This window comes from Diadema antillarum, unplaced genomic scaffold (assembly GCF_040938485.1).
Source record: "Diadema antillarum isolate AM-2024a unplaced genomic scaffold, OU_Dant_1.0 seq00000367_RagTag, whole genome shotgun sequence".
Taxonomy (NCBI): domain Eukaryota; kingdom Metazoa; phylum Echinodermata; class Echinoidea; order Diadematoida; family Diadematidae; genus Diadema; species Diadema antillarum.
In genome coordinates, this window is record NW_027271368.1 from 878,105 (window position 1) to 902,998 (window position 24,894).

At 40.4% G+C, this 24,894-nt stretch overlaps 1 protein-coding gene across 1 annotated transcript in view; it reads right to left on the minus strand.

Annotated features, from left to right (window-relative positions):
- Positions 1-4,192: 4,192 nt before the first annotated feature.
- The window catches only part of LOC139731241 (splicing factor 3B subunit 1-like), a 28,985-nt gene continuing 8,283 nt past the window's right edge, over positions 4,193-24,894 (minus strand). The window contains exons 5-23 of the mRNA XM_071642126.1: positions 24,125-24,198; positions 23,252-23,333; positions 22,076-22,182; positions 21,410-21,668; positions 20,107-20,331; positions 19,205-19,323; positions 17,336-17,536; positions 16,491-16,772; positions 15,485-15,842; positions 14,675-14,820; positions 12,887-13,033; positions 12,143-12,268; positions 10,843-11,064; positions 10,261-10,443; positions 9,432-9,610; positions 8,247-8,432; positions 5,898-6,170; positions 5,005-5,221; positions 4,193-4,374 (exon numbers count right to left, since the gene is read on the minus strand). Of these exons, the coding sequence (XP_071498227.1) occupies positions 4,216-4,374; positions 5,005-5,221; positions 5,898-6,170; positions 8,247-8,432; positions 9,432-9,610; positions 10,261-10,443; positions 10,843-11,064; positions 12,143-12,268; positions 12,887-13,033; positions 14,675-14,820; positions 15,485-15,842; positions 16,491-16,772; positions 17,336-17,536; positions 19,205-19,323; positions 20,107-20,331; positions 21,410-21,668; positions 22,076-22,182; positions 23,252-23,333; positions 24,125-24,198 (3,545 nt within the window). The 3' untranslated portion in view covers positions 4,193-4,215. The remainder of the gene's footprint in view (positions 4,375-5,004; positions 5,222-5,897; positions 6,171-8,246; positions 8,433-9,431; positions 9,611-10,260; positions 10,444-10,842; positions 11,065-12,142; positions 12,269-12,886; positions 13,034-14,674; positions 14,821-15,484; positions 15,843-16,490; positions 16,773-17,335; positions 17,537-19,204; positions 19,324-20,106; positions 20,332-21,409; positions 21,669-22,075; positions 22,183-23,251; positions 23,334-24,124; positions 24,199-24,894) is intronic.

Consider the following 24,894-nt stretch of genomic DNA (forward strand, 5'->3'; position numbering starts at 1 on the left):
ATTTCAACAACATGCATTGAAGGAAGGGCTGATTTTGTGTCAAGGTTCTCACTCCCACATATCACAAAAAGAGATTGACAACTGTTTTTGAGAATATATACAGGCATTTATTTTTCATCCAAACATTGTCAATTTACATAATATCTACTGTGAATGTTAAGCAGAAATGGATGAGCTGTGGAGAGAATAACGTGTTAGTTTTTCACGCGAACACCTTAAATATCTGTGACAAATCTACTTGAAAGATACATCTTTTTCTACAAAATACTGCGAAGATCGCTGGACTTGTTTTTTTAAAACCACTTCTCTATGAAATAACCTCAAAATGTGATTACAATTATCCACACCCATAGCCCGACCAGATGCCGTGTGAAGTGCGACACCCGTGTTCAGCGACAGGGCTGTGTGTAGTTTATAATACCAAACCAAAGTTCTGGTCACACCAGTGTAACATAATATGGGAAACACCTATTCCATTTATTTTTTTTTGGGGGGGGGGGTGGGGATGAGATCCAAAATACTACATGTAGTTCAGAGTGTAATCATCAAGTTTACATATTGTCCTCACAAAACTATTGAGATACAATGTAGATGAATGTATTTGTTGTCTACATTGAGTGCTAGGAACAAAGTGGGTGAGGGAGGCGGGTCATTTCGATACATGCAGCAGAAGTAAATCTCAGGGAAGAGGATGTTTGCTACAGCCAGGGCTGGACATTAGCGATGGCCTGTGGCCACTCAAAATTGATGTCAGGGCACCAAATTTCATATGTTAAAAAATATCTTTTGGTGGCATGATCTGGCAGCTTATATTCAAAATGAAATTGTGTATTTCCTTCTAATTCAGGCGACTACATTTCTCTTTCGGGCCACCAAAGTTTCAAATTCAAAAATATCAGTGGCCCAAGTGGGCAACGAGAAAAACATGTCAATGTCGAGTATAGCTCTATTCAAGCACATTAATTTAACAGAGTACACATAGAAGCAGAGTCAACCCCCACGGAAGAAAGGGGTCGGGTTGAATGCTATGGGACTAGGAGAGGTATGTTGTACCATGTAAAGGCAATTGACTTCCAGGAAAAATGAATGCTTAATACAAATTAATGTACCTGTGTGACTGGTGCAATGGGGAAAACCTGGTCTTGTCCAACTTTAACTTGGGCACATACTTACCTTGATCTGAATTCTCAGAGAGTGAATGCTTCCACTTGTTTTTTTTGTTCTTTTCTTTCTAACAATGGAAAAGTTTATGCAGTAAAGGAAAATCATCATACTTATAATCTTCATTTACATGCAATCAATATCCTGCATCTTCATAATACACAAGAAGCATACATATGAATGAGTAAATCTGTACATTCAAGTAGCATGTTCAAAGTAACAGTTGGTTTTTTTTTCACAAATCAACAAGAATCTGACACATCTAGTAGTAATCCAAACCTAACATTTTGCTGAAGATGCAGAAAGCTGCCTATTGAGAAACCATGGCAGCAAGGAAACACAAGTACAGTGAAGCAAAACTTTTGAGGAGATTATCTCGTCGAAAAACACTGCCAAAAGTATGTTCCAGCATCCTAACTACCCTCAGGATCAGTTGACATTAATTAGAGCAAACAGCTGCAGCTTCCAACCAAATGCCTCTGACGTTCAATAAAGACTATTTGCCTACTTAAAATGACATGGAATGTTGCCAAACTGCTGCTATGCATTATGTGAGACAATGAACTAGGTGTGGACACTGACAGCCAGCCCATATGAATATCAACTCTTGGATACCAAGCTGACCTACTGAAGTCTGTCTTGCCATCATTCTTTTTACCGGTACATTTGGTATGTCAATACGGCTGGAGAAGGACAAAAAGAACTCGAGGTTTTCCATCCTCCTCATACAGTCAACCTTGCCTAAGTCAAATATATTTGGACTGAGGAAGTAGCTTTGACTGAGAGAAAATTTGGCTTATAAGGGATTTAAATAAATAGAATATAAAGAGAAAAGGACTTCAAAAGATCTTTGACTTGGGCAACTATTTGACTTATGTGCGGTCAACTTAAGCAAGGTTGACTGTACTTCCTTCTCTCAACGGTGGAACAAGTACTGCTGCAAACATAAAATCACATCCTAGTAAGTCGCACGCATCTACAAATTTACTGCGATATTTCATATGAGAACAAATCACCTGGAATACCTTGATTAGCAGGAGACAAATTAAAATATCATTTAGGTATACAGTAAGGCAAACTCCAATCTCTTCCATAGAAACACGGAGGTACATCCGTGGATTGGGAAACGAAAGTAAGAAAAAGGGTATCCTGTGTATATCATATCACAATAAATGGAAAATTGTTGATATTGTACAGAAAGGTACGAGAGTGACGTAAGTTCAGTTGTGACGTCAAGAGATGATACTTAGTCTTCCGCAAGGGATCAACATGGTGACAAAACAAAGTTGCAAATTTTCTTGTCATACAATATCACTGTCCTTCTTCATATATGACACAGTGCAAAGTGTACACACAACATCTTCAGGCCTGATGTGGTTGTACCCATATAAAGTCCATTGATCACAGTATATGATATAAGCCATAAAGCAGACCTAATGTGATCGGCTACATAGATGGATCATGCAGTGGAATAGGCATTACAGCGTACTTCATGCAATTGGAAGCTATCTGTATAGAGTTAAATATTTCCCAAAGCCTTTTTAAAAGTACAGAAGTGTTTACACTGATCAAAGATGCACAACTTGGAAATCACATATGCACAGCGCTTCACACACACACAGAAAATTGATTAGCCTAGCATTAATTTCAAAATAATAATAACTAACCTAAACTAAACTTCTGGTGAATGAGTTGAAATCTGAACATAGTGATCAACCAGGAAAATGTTTTATCAACCAACCTAAATAATTTGGATAATATATCATAACATTTTCGATCCATTTTATTTTCACAATGGCAGAAACTGTGTTCCTGGCATTGCAGACTGGACATCAACTCGGGCCACACATACGACACAGCAAATGACACAATACTGTCAAAAATTCATTGTAAGCACAACACTAGTCTGTCTGGTACTGACCAGTTCACCATCAAAGCAAACACAATCACCCGAGAGTGACCCTCTGTCCAATAAGCACTGGGGTCAGCTGGTCATTGGACCTGACACAAAAGGGACATGCTTTGCCGAGTCCTCTTGTGAGCACAATAGTGGAGCTACAGAATTAACACTTCGGTATACTGTCTACAGAACATCCCACCCCTTCTCTCTTTCTCCCCCTCCCCCTCCCCAACTCTAAAACCAAACGACCAAAAATGAAAACCTAGTGAAGCACAACCAAGACTAAAGACAAAGTGAACTGTTTTTTATCAGTATGCCACTGTTCCTATCTTTCGGCAGTGGGAGGTGATTTTCTGCACCATCACACAAAGTATCTTGTATCTTAATGTCTGTGTAGTATTGCCTTTTCTGCAGATTGGCTTACACTACAGTGGGTCTACCACACAGGCTGTTTCACTCATCACAACCTCTCAATACCATGACATACGTTACAATCCTTGCTACAAAGTTGTACAAAACATTAACAACTTGTGAAGATGGAAATTCATGATATTCAGCAGCAAAGAGCTCAGGAGTTTGGATGTCAATTATTTACATATAGGAGAAACGAATGAAAGCAGATGTAAAATGAGGGTGATTTGGAAATCAATGTCATGTTACAAGTAAAGCAAACGCTTGACCTTGCTGCATCATGATAAGAAAAGATTTTAGAGATTCTCTTTTTATACACTGCCATCTAAAGCCGGCAAATCAAGAGTATTATGTTTACTGCAGAACAACACTTCTCACAAAATGTGCTCATTTGTCTATTTTCACCGAAGTCAGAGAACCGACACACTATCACATCATACAAGGTTGAGGACACAATCTGCCAACCCACTGTGTGTGAGTGCACAGATCATGTTTGACTCATGTTTTCATCAGAATCAAATGAGTCATGAAGTGTCGGGTTTGTGGGTTGGATTCTCGCAAGAACATGAAGACAAGATCTGATAAATGCTGGATATCACCTTCTTGACATAAGTGGCTCAGAACTGGCCCCGAATCCTATAATTCCACTGTTGCCGTTCTGCACAATGCACTGAATGTCTTTATAGAGTATTTGCTCATGAGTTTATCGAGTGTGATGTACTGTCATGCAGTGCACAGTGCCATCACAGTACGTAATCCAACTCATAGCGTAGATACTGATTCTTCTCATCGTTGGGCACCCTAGGGAATCCAGCCACCAGTGAGTCCTGTGCCCCAATGTACAGTGTGTTGTAGATCCTCCAGTATGTATCACGAACCTTGCGGGCTGGATGGAATAGACCCTAGAGTTGTGGGGATACCATGTACAAAAACTCTTTCAAAAACATATACCCGACATGATCATGTGACATGCAAGATGTTATCATATCATCAATAAATGGAACCTGGAATGCTGACAACAATTTATTAAAAAGCTATCATCTAGAACACTATTTTTACAGAACACAAATAACATGAGGCATTAGCTGATATCCATAATTGTACAGATTCCAGTAATGTTGTATTTCATGACTTATTTGATTTATTTTTGTGGAATTGTTCATTTATCTAACATCACTCTAAATCCCAAAATCAAGGCAGTCTTAGGAATGTTACTTTTTATCCATTTTATCTTATTTTGACTTACTTTACAGCTGGGGCTAAGGGAGCAGAATGGTGGTGGTAGATACAGATTGAGTAAATCAATCAAGCCTGATTAAACTGCCCTGTCTAAAGTGAGCTTAAGATTAACGGTGTCTTTTGGTTAACCCCCACGTGAAGAGATTACAGTTAACACATTGCCACATGTCAACAGAGGTATGGCCAAAGTCATACATTATCCAAAAACATTCTCAGATTTTTGTTAGGACATTCCAACAGTGCCCATACTGGAGGGGGAAGAGAGCGTGCAGAGTAGGAATGAATGAGCTCACCTGTAGAGTGTACTGCAACATTTTGATGGAGCCTACCCCGACCCTCAGGCCTTCGATGGCCTCCATCACAGCCTGGATGACATGGGGTGATGTCTCAAACACGTTGGGCCAGACAAAGTTCAGCAGGTGCATCAGGGCGTCTTCGCAGCCGAAGCCAAACACGCCCAGGGCCATGTGCTTGATGGCTGCACAAGCCGTCTGACGGTGAACCAGATCTCTGAATGACGGAAAGGAATATCATGGATGAGATCTTTTTATTTCTATTTTCATTTTTTTATGCATACAACATCGCATGTCACATATCACATCTCTTGTTTCATTGCAGCAGTATTCTATTTCAGACAAGTCAACCTTGTAAAAAGCACCAAAGTATTCTGAGAGCTGAAAAGGCTTTTTTTTCGGTGGACGAACAGTTGTATTTTACATATTTTCTATAAAGTCTGCAGCATTTTTGGCAAAAAAAATAGTACAAAATACTGCAAAAAAAAGTATCAGCTGGCATCTCTGCTATTTCTCAAAGTAAAGACATTATCACCTTTTTGAATTTTATTTCAAAATCCTTCTTTTCCATGCCAAAGGGGGTATCACGCCACAGCAATTGGAATCTTGTTCAAATTTCATGCACAATGATAGGATTGGGTATTCTGATTGTGGAACAATAAATTTGTTTGAATGTCACATTGCTGTTTCTTAAATTCTTTTTACGGCATTCTTTTCTCAGGGTGGGGGTTGCCTTTCTAGTCTTGCATGACTCTACAAATGCTTGATATTGCCGTTAGTAATGTCTCTTGACTAGGACTTGACAGTAAAGATAAGGAGAAGGGAAACAGGTTCCGCCCCTTCACCTTCCTACGTACAGCTATTTGACTGATGACATAAAGCTTGACACAAACCTGTCCATGAGGGCGTCCTCCAGGAGTGGTGTCACAGCATAGATGTAGTCTTTGCCCATCTCACCGATGTACTCGAAGAGGAAGGAGAGCGACTTGAGCACGCCGTTCTGAACGTTGAGCTCGGGCACACGGTACTCGTTCATGAGCGCCGGGAGGACGGTGAAGGGTGAGCAGGTCTCGGCTACAATGGCGATGGCGACCGTGGTGCAGACACGGTTTTGACGCTCTTGCACCTTCAGGTTGTTGAGCAGCGTGGCCAAGACATCATGGGGGCTTTACACACAGACACAAAAAAGAAGCATTCAAAATGTATCATAAGACTACTTATAACCTTATGCTACTATTCTGATTATTAAATATCTCACTGCCAACAAGCAGGGAAACAATGTCTACAGAAAATAAATAAAAACACTGCATGGCCGTCAATTGTAAATCTACAATCATCTATCCATTGTAATGATAATCCATCACTGTTCACTTTGCCTGGAACAAATATTTGCTGGTTAGGCCTGCAAACTACACTGAACTACAACTAAATGAACAATTCTCAGAATGGACGTATCTACAGGACATTGAACTTCTTGGCAGGTGGGGGTATAGAAGCATGCTGGTTTTCAATCATATAAGAATATTTAGAATTATCCTTTGTTCAAGCACACTATACAGAGGGCTCTAGGTTACTGGATTAACACGACTTTCATATCAGAAAGAAGTACTGCGACAAAAGTTCATCAGAAATCTCTGCTGATCACTTTGATGATGGTGGCAAATGTGTTATTTTGATTATCTTCATAATTATACAAAGTCATAAGACTGGAACATCCATAACAAATGTCAAACATCTTCCTTCATGAAGATCTAGGGTGGTATTCTGAGACTGTTTTATCTCTGTTGTAAGTCTGTTGTAACAAATCGGTATTCTGAACACCGTTTTATCTCTGTTGTAACTTCTGTTGTAACTTCTGTTGTAACTTGTGTTTTATCTTGCGCACTCTTTGCCTGCGCATACCATTGTCTTAGGGTATGCGCACGCGCGTAACAGTGGGCGCAAACCTGAACACCCATTAGATTACACGGTATTCTGAAAACTGTTTTATCTTCTGTTGTAAGTCATGCCCCGTGCAAATTTATGCTTCTGAGATAAAACAGGGTGGAAGGTGTTATAACCCCGTTGTAACTTTCGTTTTAGCTTATGTTAGATGGTGAGATTATTCATCAACTCAATATTGTGGTATGCGAGTTCAAAATAAAAAAGATACACAAAAAATAAAAACAATGTAAGTACAGAAAGGCAAATGATATAGCAGTTGACAAAATGTTAACTCATTCCACAATACAAAATTTGGTAACGGTAACATTGCAAGTACATACGCGTAGTATAATTATGCACATATAATAAAAACACAAACACATGAACAGAAAGGTTACCGGCACTGTCGGCAGTAACTTGTTTTAAGCACTATTCATTTCAAAAATATCTTTCGAAATATAAAATATTTTTTAATATGATTTCACTATCTTCACCAATAAGAACTCATTATCAGTACCTTTGGGTGTTTCAAAAATATTTATTGCTGGGGATGGCGCGAATCCTGAGAAAAGTATTAGAAGTCTAAGGTTCCATGATGGAACTTTACGTGATAATGATCGCCAAGAGATATCTTGTGAAGATAGTGACAACAACAACAACAATAATAATAATGATAATAATAACATGGCATTGCAAGGGCTTAACTTAATTTAGAAGCGTCTAGTTCCCCATAAACCATGCAATTTGGGTTCCTCTTATGAACGCCAGATATCTTTTTATTTTTTCAACAACATCTCAAATAAAAAGACTCAATCTGAGATAGCTTTGCGAATCCCCTTCCGCACCAACTATACGTCAAAACCGGTAAGAAGACATAATGATCAAGCTTCTGTTGTAACTTTATTTTATCTCTGGCTCTCTTTACCTGCGCATACCATTGTCCTATTTGTGCGCACGCCAGAGAATGAGCGCTTGTTAAAACGTGCAGAGTTAAGCAAGGCGCATTTGCCCAAGGGAGCAATCTTATTGGTTGAAATGTCTTAGATGCTACTTCTAACAATATTTCCTATTGGATATGATTATTGCGATGGGCGTGGCTTTCATGACTTACAACACCGCTAAAACAGTTTTCAGAATACCGATTAACAACTGTTTTAGCGGTGTTGTAACTCACGGACTTACAACAGTAGTTACAACAGAAGTTACAACAGAGATAAAACAATGTTCAGAATACCACCCCAGGTACACGGGTTGCCTATGCAAAGACAGCCAAGACACAAATGGGCAAATACTCGAGCGCCTTGCAAGTGAGAACTTACCCAATGGCCTTGGCGATGTAGCCAAAGGTGTTGACAGTGGCACGACGGATGGACTTCTTGTGGGCCTTGAGGAGGTCCAGCAGCTCAAAACAGATCCTCATCCATTCACGGGCTGAGACGTACTCCGCCCCTCGGTCCGCTATCCTCCCAACGAGGTCAATGCAGTTCTCCTGCACCTTTTCATGCCTGCAAGGTGGATACGGGGCAAGGAAGAACAGGACTACACATCACAGAGAGGAGGTCTTAACATTAATTACAGGCGAAGCATGTATGAATGTTTATACTCCATACACCTGTTCCACATCCATTTATTACTAGAGCACTCTAGAGCACTTTGTTTTCAACCTGATTGTACCGTTTATCTTCCTTGTTTTAAGCTTTGTTTTCACCCTGCATTAGTAATTATCTTCTCTATGAAATCCCACTATTTCCCCCATCATATTGCTGCAGTGTAAATGGCTATTGCTATACCCACTCTACATTCACACAATCCAATGTTACCACAAAAGAGTGCTGAAGGCATAATACTGTACCTAACCATGCATCGAGGTCTGTGCCTGCTCATAGTTTTTGTTTTGTGTTTAAATCAATGCATGCATTTGATCACTGATCTCACTAGGTGTTTACATCTTGAGACATCCATGTATCTATAACCCATCACAGGATTTATCAAATGTAATATCGTCGCTGGGGCGACAAGACCTCGTATCTACAAACTGTCAAATGTTCAGGAGAGCCAAAAAACATGGCGGCCAAAGCACTACAGCGAATGGGAGAGCCTTTCCTTTGACATGATGTGGTGGCTTCATTTTCGGAGTAAGACAGTTGGGATTTGGACAGGACATAACTTAACCCATTATTTGACTATTAATCCAAAAAAGTCATTTTCACCAAAATTGCAGATACAAGGTCTTGTCACCCCAGCGACGATATCATACTATGTGATGTCAATTCAATTTGATTTTAATTTAATCATTAACTTGCCATTTTAAATTGTATTCCAATTATCACTTCAAATATTCAAACACACTAAAATCATACTCTGCGATGAAGTGAATTTTGCTAGTTTACATTGATTTTCTTCTGACCATCACCTTTAATACTCAAACCCACTATCTCTAGCAAAAATAACCCAACACACAGGGTGTGAGAAACAAGATGCGAGTCTCGAGAGAGGACCATTACCTGTTCTTGAGGATGGGTGTGAGACGGGGGAGGAGGTCCTTGATGGGTGGAGTCATCTTGTGCATCCCAATGACATTGACAATGGCCTTGAGGGCCCCTAGGATGCTGCCCAAGACTTCTGGGTACTCTTCTCCCAAGTACTCATACAGGACAACACCCAAGTGACCCATCAGTTTTTCCTATACAGTCACATGAAGAACAAGGTGTAGGAACATTAAGTTGAATGACATATTTTCTCTGAAGCTCACTTCTCTCTCCTCTTTGATATAGCTCATCTATTCTCTCTCTCTCTTTATACCTCTCCTATGTCCCCTCTTCCCTTCTGCTATATATTTGAGTTCATCATGAGATTTAAAGAGGAATAATCACGACACTAGCTTCATGAAGGTGGAAGATTGAAAGTGTTTGTTAAAATGCAATACGGAGAGACCTTTGCCATGAAGAGATATAGAAAATTCATGACAATTCATGGATTTGTATATTTATTTATTGAAAACTACCCAAATCTACTGTTTTCACATGAGCAATCACAAAAAGGATTTTGAATGATATTTGCAAACCATGTGGAGGGGAAACTGTAGACCAAAGAGAAATAACCCTAATTGCTTCTCAGACAGTCATATTCCAATAAAGCTCAGACAGAGGACAACTGAAGTCACCCAATTTACTACAGCATGGATAATAGTAATGAATCTCTTCTAGCAAGTTTTATGGTGCCGCAATTTCCTAATAAATTATCTAAAATACTACTTCCTGAGGTGAGAGTACAGTAAAGGTTACGTGGACAGAAATCACAGTGCAGAACAAGATTATATGTTTGAACTTTCACCTCTTGACACGTTCTCATGACGATGGCGATGCGGGAGATGAGGTCGGCTGCCTGTTGACGAACCTTGGCCGCCTTGTTGTTGAGACGCCAGAGAATGGTACCACAGATCTGTGGCAGGTAGGCCTTGACTCTCTTGCCCAGGGCATTGACGATGGTTCCAAACCCATTCAGCATCACCGAGTCCTGTTTGCCAAGATCAGTAAGAAATGGGAAGCACACACTGTAATAACAGTCTATATAAAATTTAGGATGCTGGATAGACACAAAGGCAGAGATCTATGCTGTGTTATCCTCATGCTGAGTGCTGGAATCAGGGATGCAAATTTAATTAAAAAGAGGGCATGAACTACATCTATATGTAAACGAAGGTACTTTCTTTTCCATGAAACCTGCCGTATTTTGGCAAAAAAGCAAATAAAAACAAACAAAAAGAAAATAGCATAAAATACAGAGTATCAGGTTGCATATCTGTATGACAGAACATTTTGATTCCCAAAAGTCATTGCGGAGAGGGAAAAAACATAGGACTATGACCCTGGCTGTCTCTAAAAATCTAGACGACCCTCGCATCTCACTCCTCACCTCAGTGGTCTGTTCCTGGAAGGCGTAGAGGATACCGTCAATGAGCTGTTCCTCCAGCCGGGAGTCGATGTCCGAGGCTCCAAGGTTGTCCATCACCTTCTCGATGGTCTCCATCACCATCTTCCTGTACTGCTCTGCCTCGTCCTTCAGGTCGTCAACCACCCGGCCGATGATCTCGGACGCCCCAACCTTGTTGGCGATCTCCACTGTGGTGTCCACCAACTATGACAAGAAAATATCAATAATGAGATGCACTGCTATATCAAGGAAATCAATACATAAAATTTTAATAATTATTAGTCCTTACTGTACTTTGTTTGCCCATTGGCATGCACACTGGAGTGTTTTCCTAGCTAATTGGCAGATGTCTGGAAACTGATTGTCACCGAATTCCCCTAATGCCTACTGTATCATCATGGCTTATCTGATGTACTGAGGCACATTGGTATACCTGAGTGAGCTTGCTAACTTTACAACTAGGTCAAGTTTGGATGGATTACTGCATGCCTACAAAGAAAGCCTGGCAAGTTAAGCTGAGTACCCTGGCTCATAAAGAGTTAAAGCTGACCCCCCCCCCCCCCCCCCAAAAAAAAAAAAAAAAAAAAAATACTTAAGCTCCTTATTTTACCCTGCACTACTCCAACATTTATGATTAAAAAGGGTAGAATCAACAAATGATAAATGCAGAGATCCAAACATACAGCATTTTATTCATTCCTTTTTGACAAGGAGAGCACTGTTTATCAATATTAGCCTGTTATTCCCATCACAGGCCCTAAAAAACAAACACACATATATATCAAAATGAATAAGTTGCAAAGTTTGTTCAGGCCTGTCAACTGTTCTAAATGCTATTGGCACTTCCACTTACAATCATTCCCACTCCTTCATATTTTGCCTAATGTCAACAATTTAGATTTAAAATGACACAAGTGAATTATTTCACACACTAAACTTACTGGTGCTTTAAATTTTCACAAATTCATGAGTCTAACGTAACATTTTTGTCAAATCAACAACTCCCAAGAATATTGCCTCCCACAACATAAGTGCCTTGTGCATCGTTTCTAAGGTGGAAAATCATTAACTTTCTCATCCTTCAATGTGATTCTCTTTCTCAATCATGAACTTAATCACTCGAAATACTGGTGTGCAAGTTTTACTTCACAAAATATACTGTGCACACATACATTGAGGGAGACTGCAGAAGTAAATCAAGCTGGCAGGTGGCTTACATGTTACTGCCCCCTACTTCTGACTGAGTACAAGGATTATTTGGCCTCGGTTGATGGGTTCTCACCTGTCTGTAGTTACGTCTGTCGAGGGCCATCCGGTGCTGCCAGAAGTGCTTGAAGAATGATGGGAGGACCTCGTCTCGGATGTAGTCTTCCTCCACACCATCGGTCGCACAGCACTGCTTCACCACCTAGGAAGCACAGAGATGATGTGGATATAGACATGGTCTTGTATAGAGGATATCAAACACAATATTACTGTAGAAAAAGAAGCATTCACAGTAGGGAACTTTTGCAAATTGTAGCCGATGCCTGGTTTGCGGCATGAAACTTCCATGAATTACCGACCATGAAAAAAAATTGAGTGTACTACATGTAGCAGCATTCAATGCACTGTATAGACAAAAACTTTTATGAATCTTGGCTCTTCGCGAAATGTTGTGAAAGTTCCATGAGCGTGAAAATGTTTGGTTTTATAGTTTAAACTGTTGAGTGAGTGACATTCATTTCCGATTCCAGATTACATTTGTATGATAAAAGCAAACCATTTCTTGTGATCTAGAAACTACTACTTGCTCTCCAGTGCACATGGCATAAGTTGTCATGGTCCTGACAAAAAACATCTTTTCTACACCCCTAACCCTTCCTATACATATTATCAACATAAAGCTTTCTTTAAAATTTCACACTTTACAAATATTTGCAGCTCAAGTGTCTTTAGTTGATATGAAAAGCTCATCGCAATCACAAAAATGCAACATATCTTGATATAATCTGTGCATGGAAATAAAAGAAGATGCTAGGCTTACCTTGAGCACAATCTTCTTCATTTCTTCATCTGGGGACTGGAACTCACGGATGAGAATCAACATCACTTCCCTGGTGTAGTAGTTGGCATACTCAGGGTCCATGAGGGGAATGAGATAGCCAATGGCCTTCAGGAAGGCTGCCAGACCCTGGGGAAGAGGTTGGCAAAGCAATGGGAAAAGGTTACTGAGGAATACTACAAAACTTATTGTAAAGCAAGTGAACAAACACTGCCAGATCCTGGGGGAGAGGTTGGCAAAATAATGGGAAAATGTTACTATGAAGGAATATTGTAAAACATACTGTAAGGGAGGAGAATTAAGGCTGCAGATCCTGGGGGAGAGGTTGGCAAAGTAAATGCAAACAATCTTTCCCTAAAAGGCCATACACACATGCTATTGAAAGATAGAGCTGAGGGTTGCCCATCCCTGGAGAGGAGGTTGGCGACATAGCTGGAGGAATTTCAAAACCCCCGCATACCAGCATGAGTCAGGGCTATATTGTTTACATAAAAATGTAAGGTAAGGAGAGGCCCAAAAGCATGTTTCACTTTGAAAGGAACGAAGCAGTACACTTGCAGATTACAAGATGAACCAATGTCTTGTGAATGGCAATTGTAATCTTTTCCTGGAAGGAAGAGATTATTAGTTTCTTCCATCGTAACATTACTATTAACTTTAGTTCATCTCATGATAGTGAGGTCTCCTCTGTTATTGACATCCCTCCCCACTGGAAAATAAAGTTACATTAAATGCAATTATTTCACTTTTATTTGGGGACACTATAGAGATTACTTGCATTTCAGAAAAAAAGGTACCCTTCTGAGTATCCAAGAATCTAAACTGAGAGTAAAGATCCCTTTATAGTTGGACTAACACTCAAAGTCACCCTGTTCCCCTTCAGAAAATAAAATCACACATATTCAGTGAAATAGCCATTCCACAAGAATTAAAAATGGCAAGTTGGGAACCTCTGAAAACAAGGAAAAGTAGAAATTACGCGGTGCGTAATATATGTCCCCGCCAGAAGTAGCATTTTGTAGCAAAATGTGCAATATAGGTAAAAAATCAAGGTCAAAGGTCAAAGAAGGCAAAGGTCAAAATTCTGTGTAGAAGTTTTGAAGCCCTCACCTAGTGCCATCACATAAAGCAAACGGAATTGAAATCGGGTTAGAAATGGTGAAGGAGTAGCATTTTGTAGCAAAATGTACAATATAGGTCAAAAATCAAGGTCAAAGGTCAAAGAAGTCAAAGGTCAAAATTCTGTGTAGCAGTTTTGAAGCCCTCACCTAGTGCCATCATATAAAGCAAACGGAATCGAAATCGGGTTAGAAATGGCGAAGGAGTAGCATTTTGTAGCAAAATGTACAATATAGGTCAAAGGTCAAGGTCAAAGGTCACGACTGAAATTCTGTGTAGAAGTTTCAAAGCTCCCATGTAGTGCTATCATATAAAGCAAACAGAATCAAAATTGGCTCATAAATGACAGAGAAGTAGCAAATTGAAGATTTTGATCACACACGGACGCACGGACGGACGGACACACACACGTACGGAGCCCGTTTCATAGTCCCCTGCTCGAACTCGTTCGGCGGGGACAATAAACATGTCAAAGCAGCCACCAAATTAATTGATATAAATGAAGTGCTTGTCCATTTTAGGTTAGTCAATACATGCGTGATTTGTTTGTGAACCACTTTCTCCCGTTTTGTTCCATCATCTGATTTTACACTGCTTTTCCCCCCATTTTTCTTTTGAGCTGGGTCTGGGGTTCTGATTTTTTGAGCTCACCTTTCCTCTGTGCTGCCTGATACCCTTCCACAGTGGTTTGAGGACACTATCAAAGGACTCGATACCATAGGGTGTGGCTGCCTCAGCCAGGGCAGCAAGGGCCAAGGCAGTGATGGTTCGCACCTTCTGCTGCTCATCCACTAGACCTGGATGATGAGAGGGGATTCACAAATACTTCTTTTCAAAACAATGGAGATCAAAACAAGGATTTCATCGGTATATGGTTGTGCCTGGTCTGTTCATGCAAAGAGCTATTCTTCCATACTCATCATACATTCCACTGATTGGAGTCTATCTATATTGATTGCTTAAGCTACATTCTGCGGAAGAAAATCATTACAAACAACTTAGAAATCAGTCCAATACACTGGAATGAATTAGAATTTGATTTCATTCAAGAGCAAAGATGGATTCACTCTCCTGAAATACTTACAGAAATTTTGCAAATGAAAAAGATATGATAGCTTCCATGATAATTGTAGCTGTTTTTTAAAAACAATCCAGCTTAATAATCTGATGTAAAACACTTGGGCAAAGAAAACATTAAATTTCATGTACCAAAATATCTAATTCCCTTTTAATATTGGCACAAGATATAAAAATTTACGCTGCTTTTTTTTTCATAATGCAGATGTTGTACATTTGTTTCACCAGAAGCACAAAACCTGCTAATGTGACTGACAAAACTGTAGCCATCCCAGTGCAAACAAAGAAAAAGACAATCACTAGCAAAGAAACAAGAAATATAAACAGATAAAGACAAAACCCAGTAAGGGTTTGACATGGCCTTCATTTGGGACGACCACTCACCATGTTCGATGATCTCCACCAGGTTGCGGAGGTGAGGGAGGATGGCGCATCCCATGAGGATGGCGATCTGCTGGACGATCTTGATGCCGGTGTGGCGAGCCTGCCACGACTTCTTGCTGCGGCAGACGGCCTTCAGGAAGGGCAGGAGGGACGGAATGCCCAGGGCCGAAGCCACCACGGCGAAGGCTCGTGCCGTGGTGTTACGCACGTACTCATCCAGGTTGTCGATGTCGGGCCTCATGGTGGAGATCATGGTGGCAAGGCCAGCGGCCTTGGCCAGATTAGAGATGATCTCTCGCCCTTCCACACGGGCGTAGTAATCCTCATCAATGAGGAGGGGTTCAATGACCACAAGGATCTACAGGAGGACAAATTACCATCAAATCATCTTAGACTGGTGAGCGTGAGTACCAGTAAATATGAGTCTATGACATCCTAGAATTTGGCTTTGAGAACAAACCAGTATTCCTGGTATTATCCATTCTTCGCATCACTTTATGCATATGAATAATATAACAACTTCATCATTTGGTTGCTTTGTTAATTTGCTTCAAAATGTTAATGACAAAAAATGAAAATCCATAGGAAGCTTCATAATTGCCATAAATTTCCTTATATGGCACGTTTACCTTAACACAAAGCAGGAAAACAATAAAAAATAACCACATTACACACACCCCTGAAGAAATCCTCAAAAAACCATTCTAGATGAATGATTTAGATTGACAAGGAATAAATCAAGTGTAAAATAGTAATTTTAAAAAAGTGAAATTCTAGCACCTGACCTTGACCTTGATCATGTGCACCTAAAAGTTGATAGGCACAGCTTTGTTCACCCATACATACATATTATGCCACGTTTTATTTGGATACCTTAAACAGTCTTAAGTTACTTTGTCCACTAAATTGATTACAGATGGATGGACAGCCAGAAACATAATGCATCCGGCACGAATTCATGGCAGAGGCATAAAGATAACAAGAATGAAAATAATTTCTTTCATACCTTGTGCACGTACGGTCGGACCAAGTCATCAAGCTTGTACAGGATGCGATCAATGACCTTCACCAACAGATGGCGCTCTTGATCTTCCAGGGTTGGTGACATCAGCAGGGGCAGGATCTGGTTGAAGAGTGGGCCAGCGCCAAAGTCGCGGGCCTTATCAGTGATCTGACGCAAGGCAGCCTTGCGCATGGGAGGCGTGCCGTTCTTGATCTTCAGAAGGAGCTTCATGATACGGCGTTCCTTGGCTTCCTCAGGACTCAGCGTACTCTCATCAACATCATTCTATTTACAGGGATTTAGAAGGAGAGTCTGAGTACAGTGTAATGTAACCTAAAGGTTACTACTGTTAATGCAGAACTACTGATGGTACATGAATTCTAAGATTTCATGCTAGTTTTGGCTAGGAGGAATTCTAATATCTGCAAAAATATCGTTACAATTTTGTATGCACACTTTAAACAGGTTGAATTGTGTACTTAATTAGAAGTACTCCTGTGTGTCGCATTGTATGCGTGTATGTGTCCTAGTATTCACTTGAACACATACCGCATGTATACACTAGAGGCTTTCTGAGCTGGTTGTATATTTGAGTAGATCGTGAAAATCTGTATATCATATAAATCTGTATATGAAATCTGTATAGATCTGTGAAATTACTAGCCCGTGCTACCAAGGACATGTTAAAGCATGCACTTGCACATGAACACTAAAACATGTCCATTTCATTTCACCATTTTCCTCTTGCAAAATGAGACAAATCCTGCAGTATCTTATAGGGGTGTTTGATCCCAAAAGAAATGTGAACATACTTATAATGGCAGTATGAATCTTAAACATCAACTCACCAAAAGCTTGCCAAAGTACTGGGTGTCATCTGGCTTGAGTACGGGCAGGTTTCCAGGGGGCTGGGCCAGGCCTGGGTCCACCATTCCTCCCTCCTGCTGCATACTGAACCCTCCACTGAGCCCACCCATGGGGGTAGGGGTGGCAGTCAGCTTCCTGGAAGGGGTGCGGATGGGTACATACCCAGCAGGTGGCTGGAGGACCTGCAGATTTTGGTCAGAACAAAGCGTATGGCTACATGAAAGGCAGAGGTGCAATGAAGACCCGCATTCACTCAACCATTCAAAACTCTGCCTTCTAATACATTGAACTGGACCCCATGGAAGACGAGCTATTGCAGTTGAATATGGGTTAGCCATCTTCTCAGATGGAAATAAAACAGTCAAACGAACAATTACAACTTCACAAGTAGGCTGGCAAATCTGCAAAATGTTATTTTGAATTCCTCAAAAAGAAATCCATGGGAGTCAGGTAATAAATCCTGTGGCTTCCACATGCAAGCAGTAACAAGTCAAATCACTCTTTATATTGTGGGAACACACGATCACATAGACCAGGCTGTAAAACTCTTTTTTTGACAGATCATATACCCTGCATACTTTGAGTAGCATGTCATAAATCACCCCACTATCCTAAAGAGGTTCTGTAAATGCATTTATTTGCTTGTTTCAGATGAGAACACTGCTCTAAAATCACACAAAAGTAGAGTCTTTGCTGCTGTGCATTAGCAGAAAAAAAAAACCCACAAGAAACAAATATTCTTATCCTACATACTCAAGCAGTCTCACCACTCTCCATAAATATGGATTTGATTTGATTAGAATTTGAAAAATTTGATTAGACACTATTCTGGGTATGTAAACTAGGGTCAAAGGTTATAAATGTTTCATCCTGTATCTTAGTGAATACATGTCCTATCTCTTTCATATGTTTTACATTGATATAGCTGATTCTGGATGCATGCACTGGTCGGGGAGGAAGGTCTCGAGCCTCAGTGATTAAGTTTGCCTTTTCCTCCCCTGGCAACCAGCAGCATGCACCTGGAACCACCACAATTTTTATATCATGTATTTACGATTTTCTGTTTGTATTTTATGTCAGCTTGTATTGTATATTGTATATTGAATTGCCGAATAAATAATAATAATAATAATAATAATATGGGTTCCTGCATATTTGTCCCATTCTACTTGTCATTGCCACCTAAACTGTGTAAGTTTCCAAACATGAAACCACTAAAGTAAGACCTGTGTCTCCTATCTAATAGTTCAATCAACTGGGGCTTGATGCAGATCTCAGGAATCCTGTGAATCACGGTGGAGCATTGCAGGTGGATTCCATATCTATTGTGGGTCTAGGGCAATTACCCCCTGGGCAATTACCCCAAACCCTTTCCCTGACCCTAACCCTAAATCCTGAACCAAATCCTAACCCTAACCCAAACACTAACCCTAAACCTAATCCTAAACATAAACCATACCCTAACCTTACCACTAACCAGTATTTAGCAGAGACTCCAACTCTCCCGTTTTCGACGGGAGATCTCCCGCCGAAAACCCATTTTTGCAAAATCTCCCGTTCTCCCGTTTGAGATTTAATTTCTACCGCCCTGGCTCTGTGTCTCCCGTTGGAAAGGATTTCTTACTTATTGCTTTTGCATGTTGAAAAAAAAAGCCTTAGATAACACGAGAGAGCATCTAGAACCCTAGGAACATCGCGCTTCGCAATGTTCCTATTGGAGTCTCCCATTTGCTAGGGGTTTCAGGCGGGAGAATCTCCAGATCAGAAGGTGATTTGGGTTGGAGTCTCTGATTTAGCTGAGGGGGTTAATTGCCCTTGGAGGGTAATAGCCCTGATACCATCTCTCTCACCTTGTATCCCTCAGGAAAGAGGGTGTCTAGCTCCTCGTCAGACAGGGGTCTGTTGCGCTCATCGATTTCTTTCTCCCATCGCCATGCCTGTAGCTGCTCAGGGGTCATGATGCGAAGGGCTATGAGGAAGAGGAGAGAATGGATATTGTATCTGCAGAAGATTGCACATGAATATGCATGCATATGAATATGCATGCATATGAATATGCATGCATATGAATATGCATGCAATGAATATGCATGCATATGAATATGTATGCGTATGAATATGTCTGCATATGAATATTTATATAAAGATTACATGGGTCCACATTGCAAATAGTAAGAGACCAATAAGCTAAACCATTATCATTTTGTGGCCATTTGTAAATTGCAGCTAGTATTACACACTGAAAATACGGTCTACAGCTTTTGAGCTAACATGGTTTTCAGTGAGATGTAAGTAATTCATGAAAATTTTTGAGAACATATTAATCAAGGACATTGAAGACTTCACAAGTTTAACTGTTCAATATGAAATTTTGCAGGATTTGCTCACTTCAAAATGAAATGAATGTATCAGCCTTCTTTTTTGCGAATACATTTTGCAATTGGAACTTGACAATTTTGCAAGTGGTTAAATTCATGACCAAGAACCACGTAATGAAATAAAATATTATCCCTATTCACAAACAAAAATTTGTGCCTGCCTATTGTGATGATAAATAAAGCATTTGGGCCATGAGAGGCAATGTTATTGCGTCTATTCAACCTTGCAAATATCAGTTGACTCAAACAATTTGTGAAAATTAACATACTGCAAAATATATTCATGTATACAAAATTGGGTGCCTACAACCATCTATGAGCATGTATCAAAAATGAACAGCTTGGACTGAGCTTAGACTGAGCTGATAGTTTACCTGATGGAGTAGGTGTGTTCATGATTGCTGCCTTGGAGCCCACTGGAGTAACTCCACTCTGCATCATAGGGGTGGCCCCGGCAGCCGGGGTCTGACTCCCAGCTGGTGTTTCGTCCCACCTGGAACGCCTCTTGCTGGCTGGTGTCGGGGTTTCAGACGGTGCTCCCTCACCGACACGATCAGTGCGGGGAGTCTCCGCCCAGCCACTGCCATGACCAGGTGTCTCTGAAAGTTATGATAATAGTTTATGATAGGATATGACAAGAAACGATAATGGTTCATGACTTGGCCTTTATTGTTTCCTCCCGATGTTCTCAGAGAAATGCATTTGTAGGCATAAATTTACAAGTCAATTTGGTTTTAAACTTATGCAGTCTCTATCCCATCATTTCATTTTGCAAGTTTGTAATGGTGTTTGCCTTTTTTTTTTTGTCTATTGGTGCTATTTCTAAGGATTTGACAAATTAGCGTGAATTTATTTGTGCCATTCACATGAAAACATTTGTTCTTCTTACTGAAGTTATCCCACGAAGTTATCCCACTGTAAATACAGTACAACAATATGCAACATTACTCACATTTTCTGCATGAACACGTAACATGGAGGTTTCAATGATATGCTCTTATTAATTTGTTAATGTTTTAATCTGGAGGAAATCATGCTGAGAGATCACATTTAACGAATATTATTTTGATAGACTGAATGAAATAATTGATGCCCCTCACTTTTATGCTTGCCATTTAACGTCATGCACACTGGAGTAAATCATGTGAATAAGACTCCTGTATGTTTGTTATTTTTTTTTTTTGACACTTTTGGCTAATACAGTGTTTAAATTCATACCCACTGTACATACACCAGACACCGTATCTTAAGCCCGCCGCACACTACACGATTTTGCCCCGATTCACCGGTCTTAAGACCTTAAGACTAGAAGTGTGACGTCACAGTCTTGCCATTTTCTAGTCGTACGACTGGGTCTTAGCGCCAGTCGTAGAGATTTGACATGTTGAATTTCTATGACTGGTCGTAGGCTTTCAGCCATTCACAATGTAGTAAAATGCCAGCGCACACAGTGCGCACTGCGCACGCTTTACAGTCGGGTCGTATAGTGTGCGGTGTCCAGTTGTACGACTGGTCTTAAGACCCAGCTTGGCTTAAGACTTTAAGACCAGTCTGATCGTGTAGTGTGCGGTGGCCTTTAGCCTTTGAAACATGCACATCTTCCGCTAAGATGAGTCATGAGAGACAGCATGGGCTGTCTTCCAACTATCTGCCACCATCACCTGACCACCATCTCACCTCTCTCGGTTCTTGGGGTCTCATCCCATCGATTCCTCCTGGCACTGGGCGTAGCCCGGCCGGGCGTGGCATGGCCCGGTGTGGCATGGCCCGGTGTAGCATGGCCAGGAGTCACGTGGCCTGGGGTGACGTGGCCTGGGGTTGCCTCCCAGATGCGGGTACTGGCCGAGGGTGTGGCACCGGGCGTGGCACCAGGGGTTTCCCCACCCTTGTGTCTACCAGGTGTCTCATCCCAGCGACTGATAGAGGGAGTTTGTGACTATCAAAAAATAAAAAGGAGAAGTGATATTTAAATGTAAACTCATTATGGAATGGCATAAATATTAGAAATGATTCATTATAAATAAAAATCACAATGCAAGACAAGAAAATCCACAGGAAATTGCAGATTTTCCACATATGTACACAATACCCAAAAGGGCTCTTCAGTTTTCATAGAGGAAAATGTAGGGAATGCTACTTTGACTTAACGATCTAAATGCCTGCAAATAACTTTAATATCACACGTATTAGTGAAGGTGGTCTTATTTATAGGTTTCTGACACATTATATGTGACATTCAAGTGATTCACCAAACATGTATCAAGATTGTTGAAGAAATATCAGTAATTTACAGGTACATTGAACTTCCCAGGAATTACTGTATGGTTTCACTGATTTTTTTACCTCTGCTTGGTCCCATGTACTGGCTTTCTTGCGGGGTGTAACACCTGGAGTGGTGCTTGGCGTCTCTGCCCCATCTCCCTTGGCCATATCCCAGCGACTACGCTTGGCTGAAAAAAGAAGAAGAGAGAAATAGATAATTGGTGCAAATGTTCACATATACAGCAAAATGGTTGGTGTCCTCCCATCTCTCCTCTTTCCCCAACAAAACAGGCATCTTTGTTTCAATAATATAATTTGACTTGGAAAGAAAAACCTGTTATCAAACTTTCTCTGCTTAACCGAAATAAGATTTCCATCATTAAAGCATATGAAAGAAAGGAGAATACACTACTGATTTAGAAAGCATGATATGAGATCTCATCATCTCAACTTATTTTAGTCTGCACAGTCAACATCCAAGATTCTGTCTTCTGAATTACTACACTTTGTGGATAATAGAGGTCACGAAGGCGAAATGACAAGATTTCAGACCTTGACTTCTTATGTTTTTGGACTCGAGAAGTTTGAGAAGACAAGCTCCCTCTCTCGCCTTTCGACCCCAAGATGTCGAGATGACTAGTTCTCTTATTTCACCTTCTCGCCTTCTTGGATTCAAGAGGTCCAGACAGGGTTTCCAACATTTCAAGAAAACTAAATTCTCTGGTTTTTCCCAATGAAGTCTCAAAATTCCATGATAATTATTTTCAACTCATTTCCATTTTCACACGTTTTCCATGGCTTTTTAGTGTAAACAATGTTTCAAGTCAGAGGCCTTATTTAGGTCATGCACTTTTGACAGCGACTTGTACTGCAGTCACAGGCTACACTAAATACCACCATAACCAGTCAATCAATGGCTGTAAGTTTTCAACATGCAACAAAATATAACAAGAGTCTGACTGAAAACTTTTGATCTTTGGGCCAATAAAAATTTCCTGACTTTCCCTGATTTGAGGCATTTTATCAAATTCCCTGACTTTTCCCTGATTGGAAAAAGTAAAATAATTTCCCCTGATTTCCCTGATTTGCCTGATGGGTTGGGGACCCTATCCAGATGACGAGATCTTGGAACTTGCATTCTCCATGGGAAAAAAAAAGTAAGATAGAGGAAGATCTTGCCTTCTCATATTCTCGAACTGAAAATGGTCAATAAGTCAAGGAGTTATGTTATCTTCTTAAGAGCAATCACAAGCTTACCTGGTTTGGGTTTTTCAGCATCCCTGTTGATGAACAGCTCTCCAGCTTTACTCTTCTCTTGAATCTGTTGTATGTACGCTGCCTACAGCAGTGGATAGATTATAAAAAGAAACATTCATTATACTACTACAACTTCCAGTAGTAGAAGTAACAGAAGTAGAAGAAGAAAAAGAAGTAGTAGCAGCACTACTAGTAGTAGTAGTAGTAGTAGTAGTAGTAGTAGTAGTAATAGTAGTAGTAGTAGTAGTAGTAGTAGTAGTAGTAGTAGTAGCAGTAGTAGTAGTAGTAGTAGTAGCAGCTGTAGAAGTAGTAGCAGTAGTAGTCACAGTAGTTGTTATAGTAATAGTAGTAGTAGTAGTAGTTCTAGTAGTAGTAGTAGTAGTAGCAGCAGCAGCAGTAGTAGTAGAAGCAGTAGCAGTAGTAGTAGTAGTCACAGTAGTTGTAATAGTAGGAGTAGAAATAGTAGTTTTCAGATGGGACTAACACTGTTTCATTCAATAAAAGGCATTCTAGACTTTTTAAAATGTCTTTTCTTCACAGCAAACATGATATCAACTGAGCAATTCCATGTCCCCAAGACTGAAGCACATTGCTACACCTGTGTAGGCTTGGTCAAGTGCGGATGAATTGCTGAATGTCGTCGATATAGGACAGAAAATTAAAATGCGTGATAACAATGCTCAATGTACATTTTCCCAAAGACCTTACATTATTATTATGTCTCCCCCAAACAAACAAACAAACCAACAACAACAACAACAACAACAACAACAACAACAACAACAACAACATCAACAACATCAACAACATCAACAAAAAGAAAGAAAGAAACAAGATACAGTACTCATTTGGCCCCCTGTGATGAAAATGTACCTGTTCTTTTCTCATCAACTGCTGCTTGCGAATGTCAGCGTAGCTTGCCAGGGACGGGTCTGGAGTCTTGCCGCCTGCGGTAATTAGATTGAAACGGTCACCATGGAAACGAAAGAGTGAGAGAGAGAGAGGAAGGAAAAGAGAGCAGGTGCAGGGTGAATAGGATGATAGAAGAGATAAAAACAAAAACAAGAAAGAAACAAGACAAAGGGGAAACCTCTGTTAACAATAGATAGAGATTGACCACAACATTGATTCCTTATAAGGTGTGGAAAGATTGCAGAGCTAGGGAAATATTTTTATGTTCTTGCTTAACATTGTGTGTCTTTTGCTTGCAGTGGGTCACATTGGGACCACTACCTTATCAATGTGGAAACGTTTAGGACATAGATGGCTCATTTTTCACACTTTCCATGAAAGGGTTCCCTCCCACACATACAGAGGTAACCCCCCTACAGAATTTCACTAGCTCTGCAATAGAGTGATATGGCATTAAGCCCAGCCACATGTGAAATGAGTGGCCCTTTGACAATTCCTGGTGATTTCACAACCATTTACCAATTGCATATATGAGACCGAAGAGAAATACAATGGTATCAGCAGAGGCAAACGAAAGTCATATGCTTCATTCATCTAAAGTGAAATGCATTTCTGAACACTTCGCTGATACCTAATTTGTTTTTCTGTATATTTCAAGAATGACTGATCAGTTATTTCACATACTTGGTCCACAATGGGCACAGTAGCCAAGGGGCGGCAGCGTGGGAATG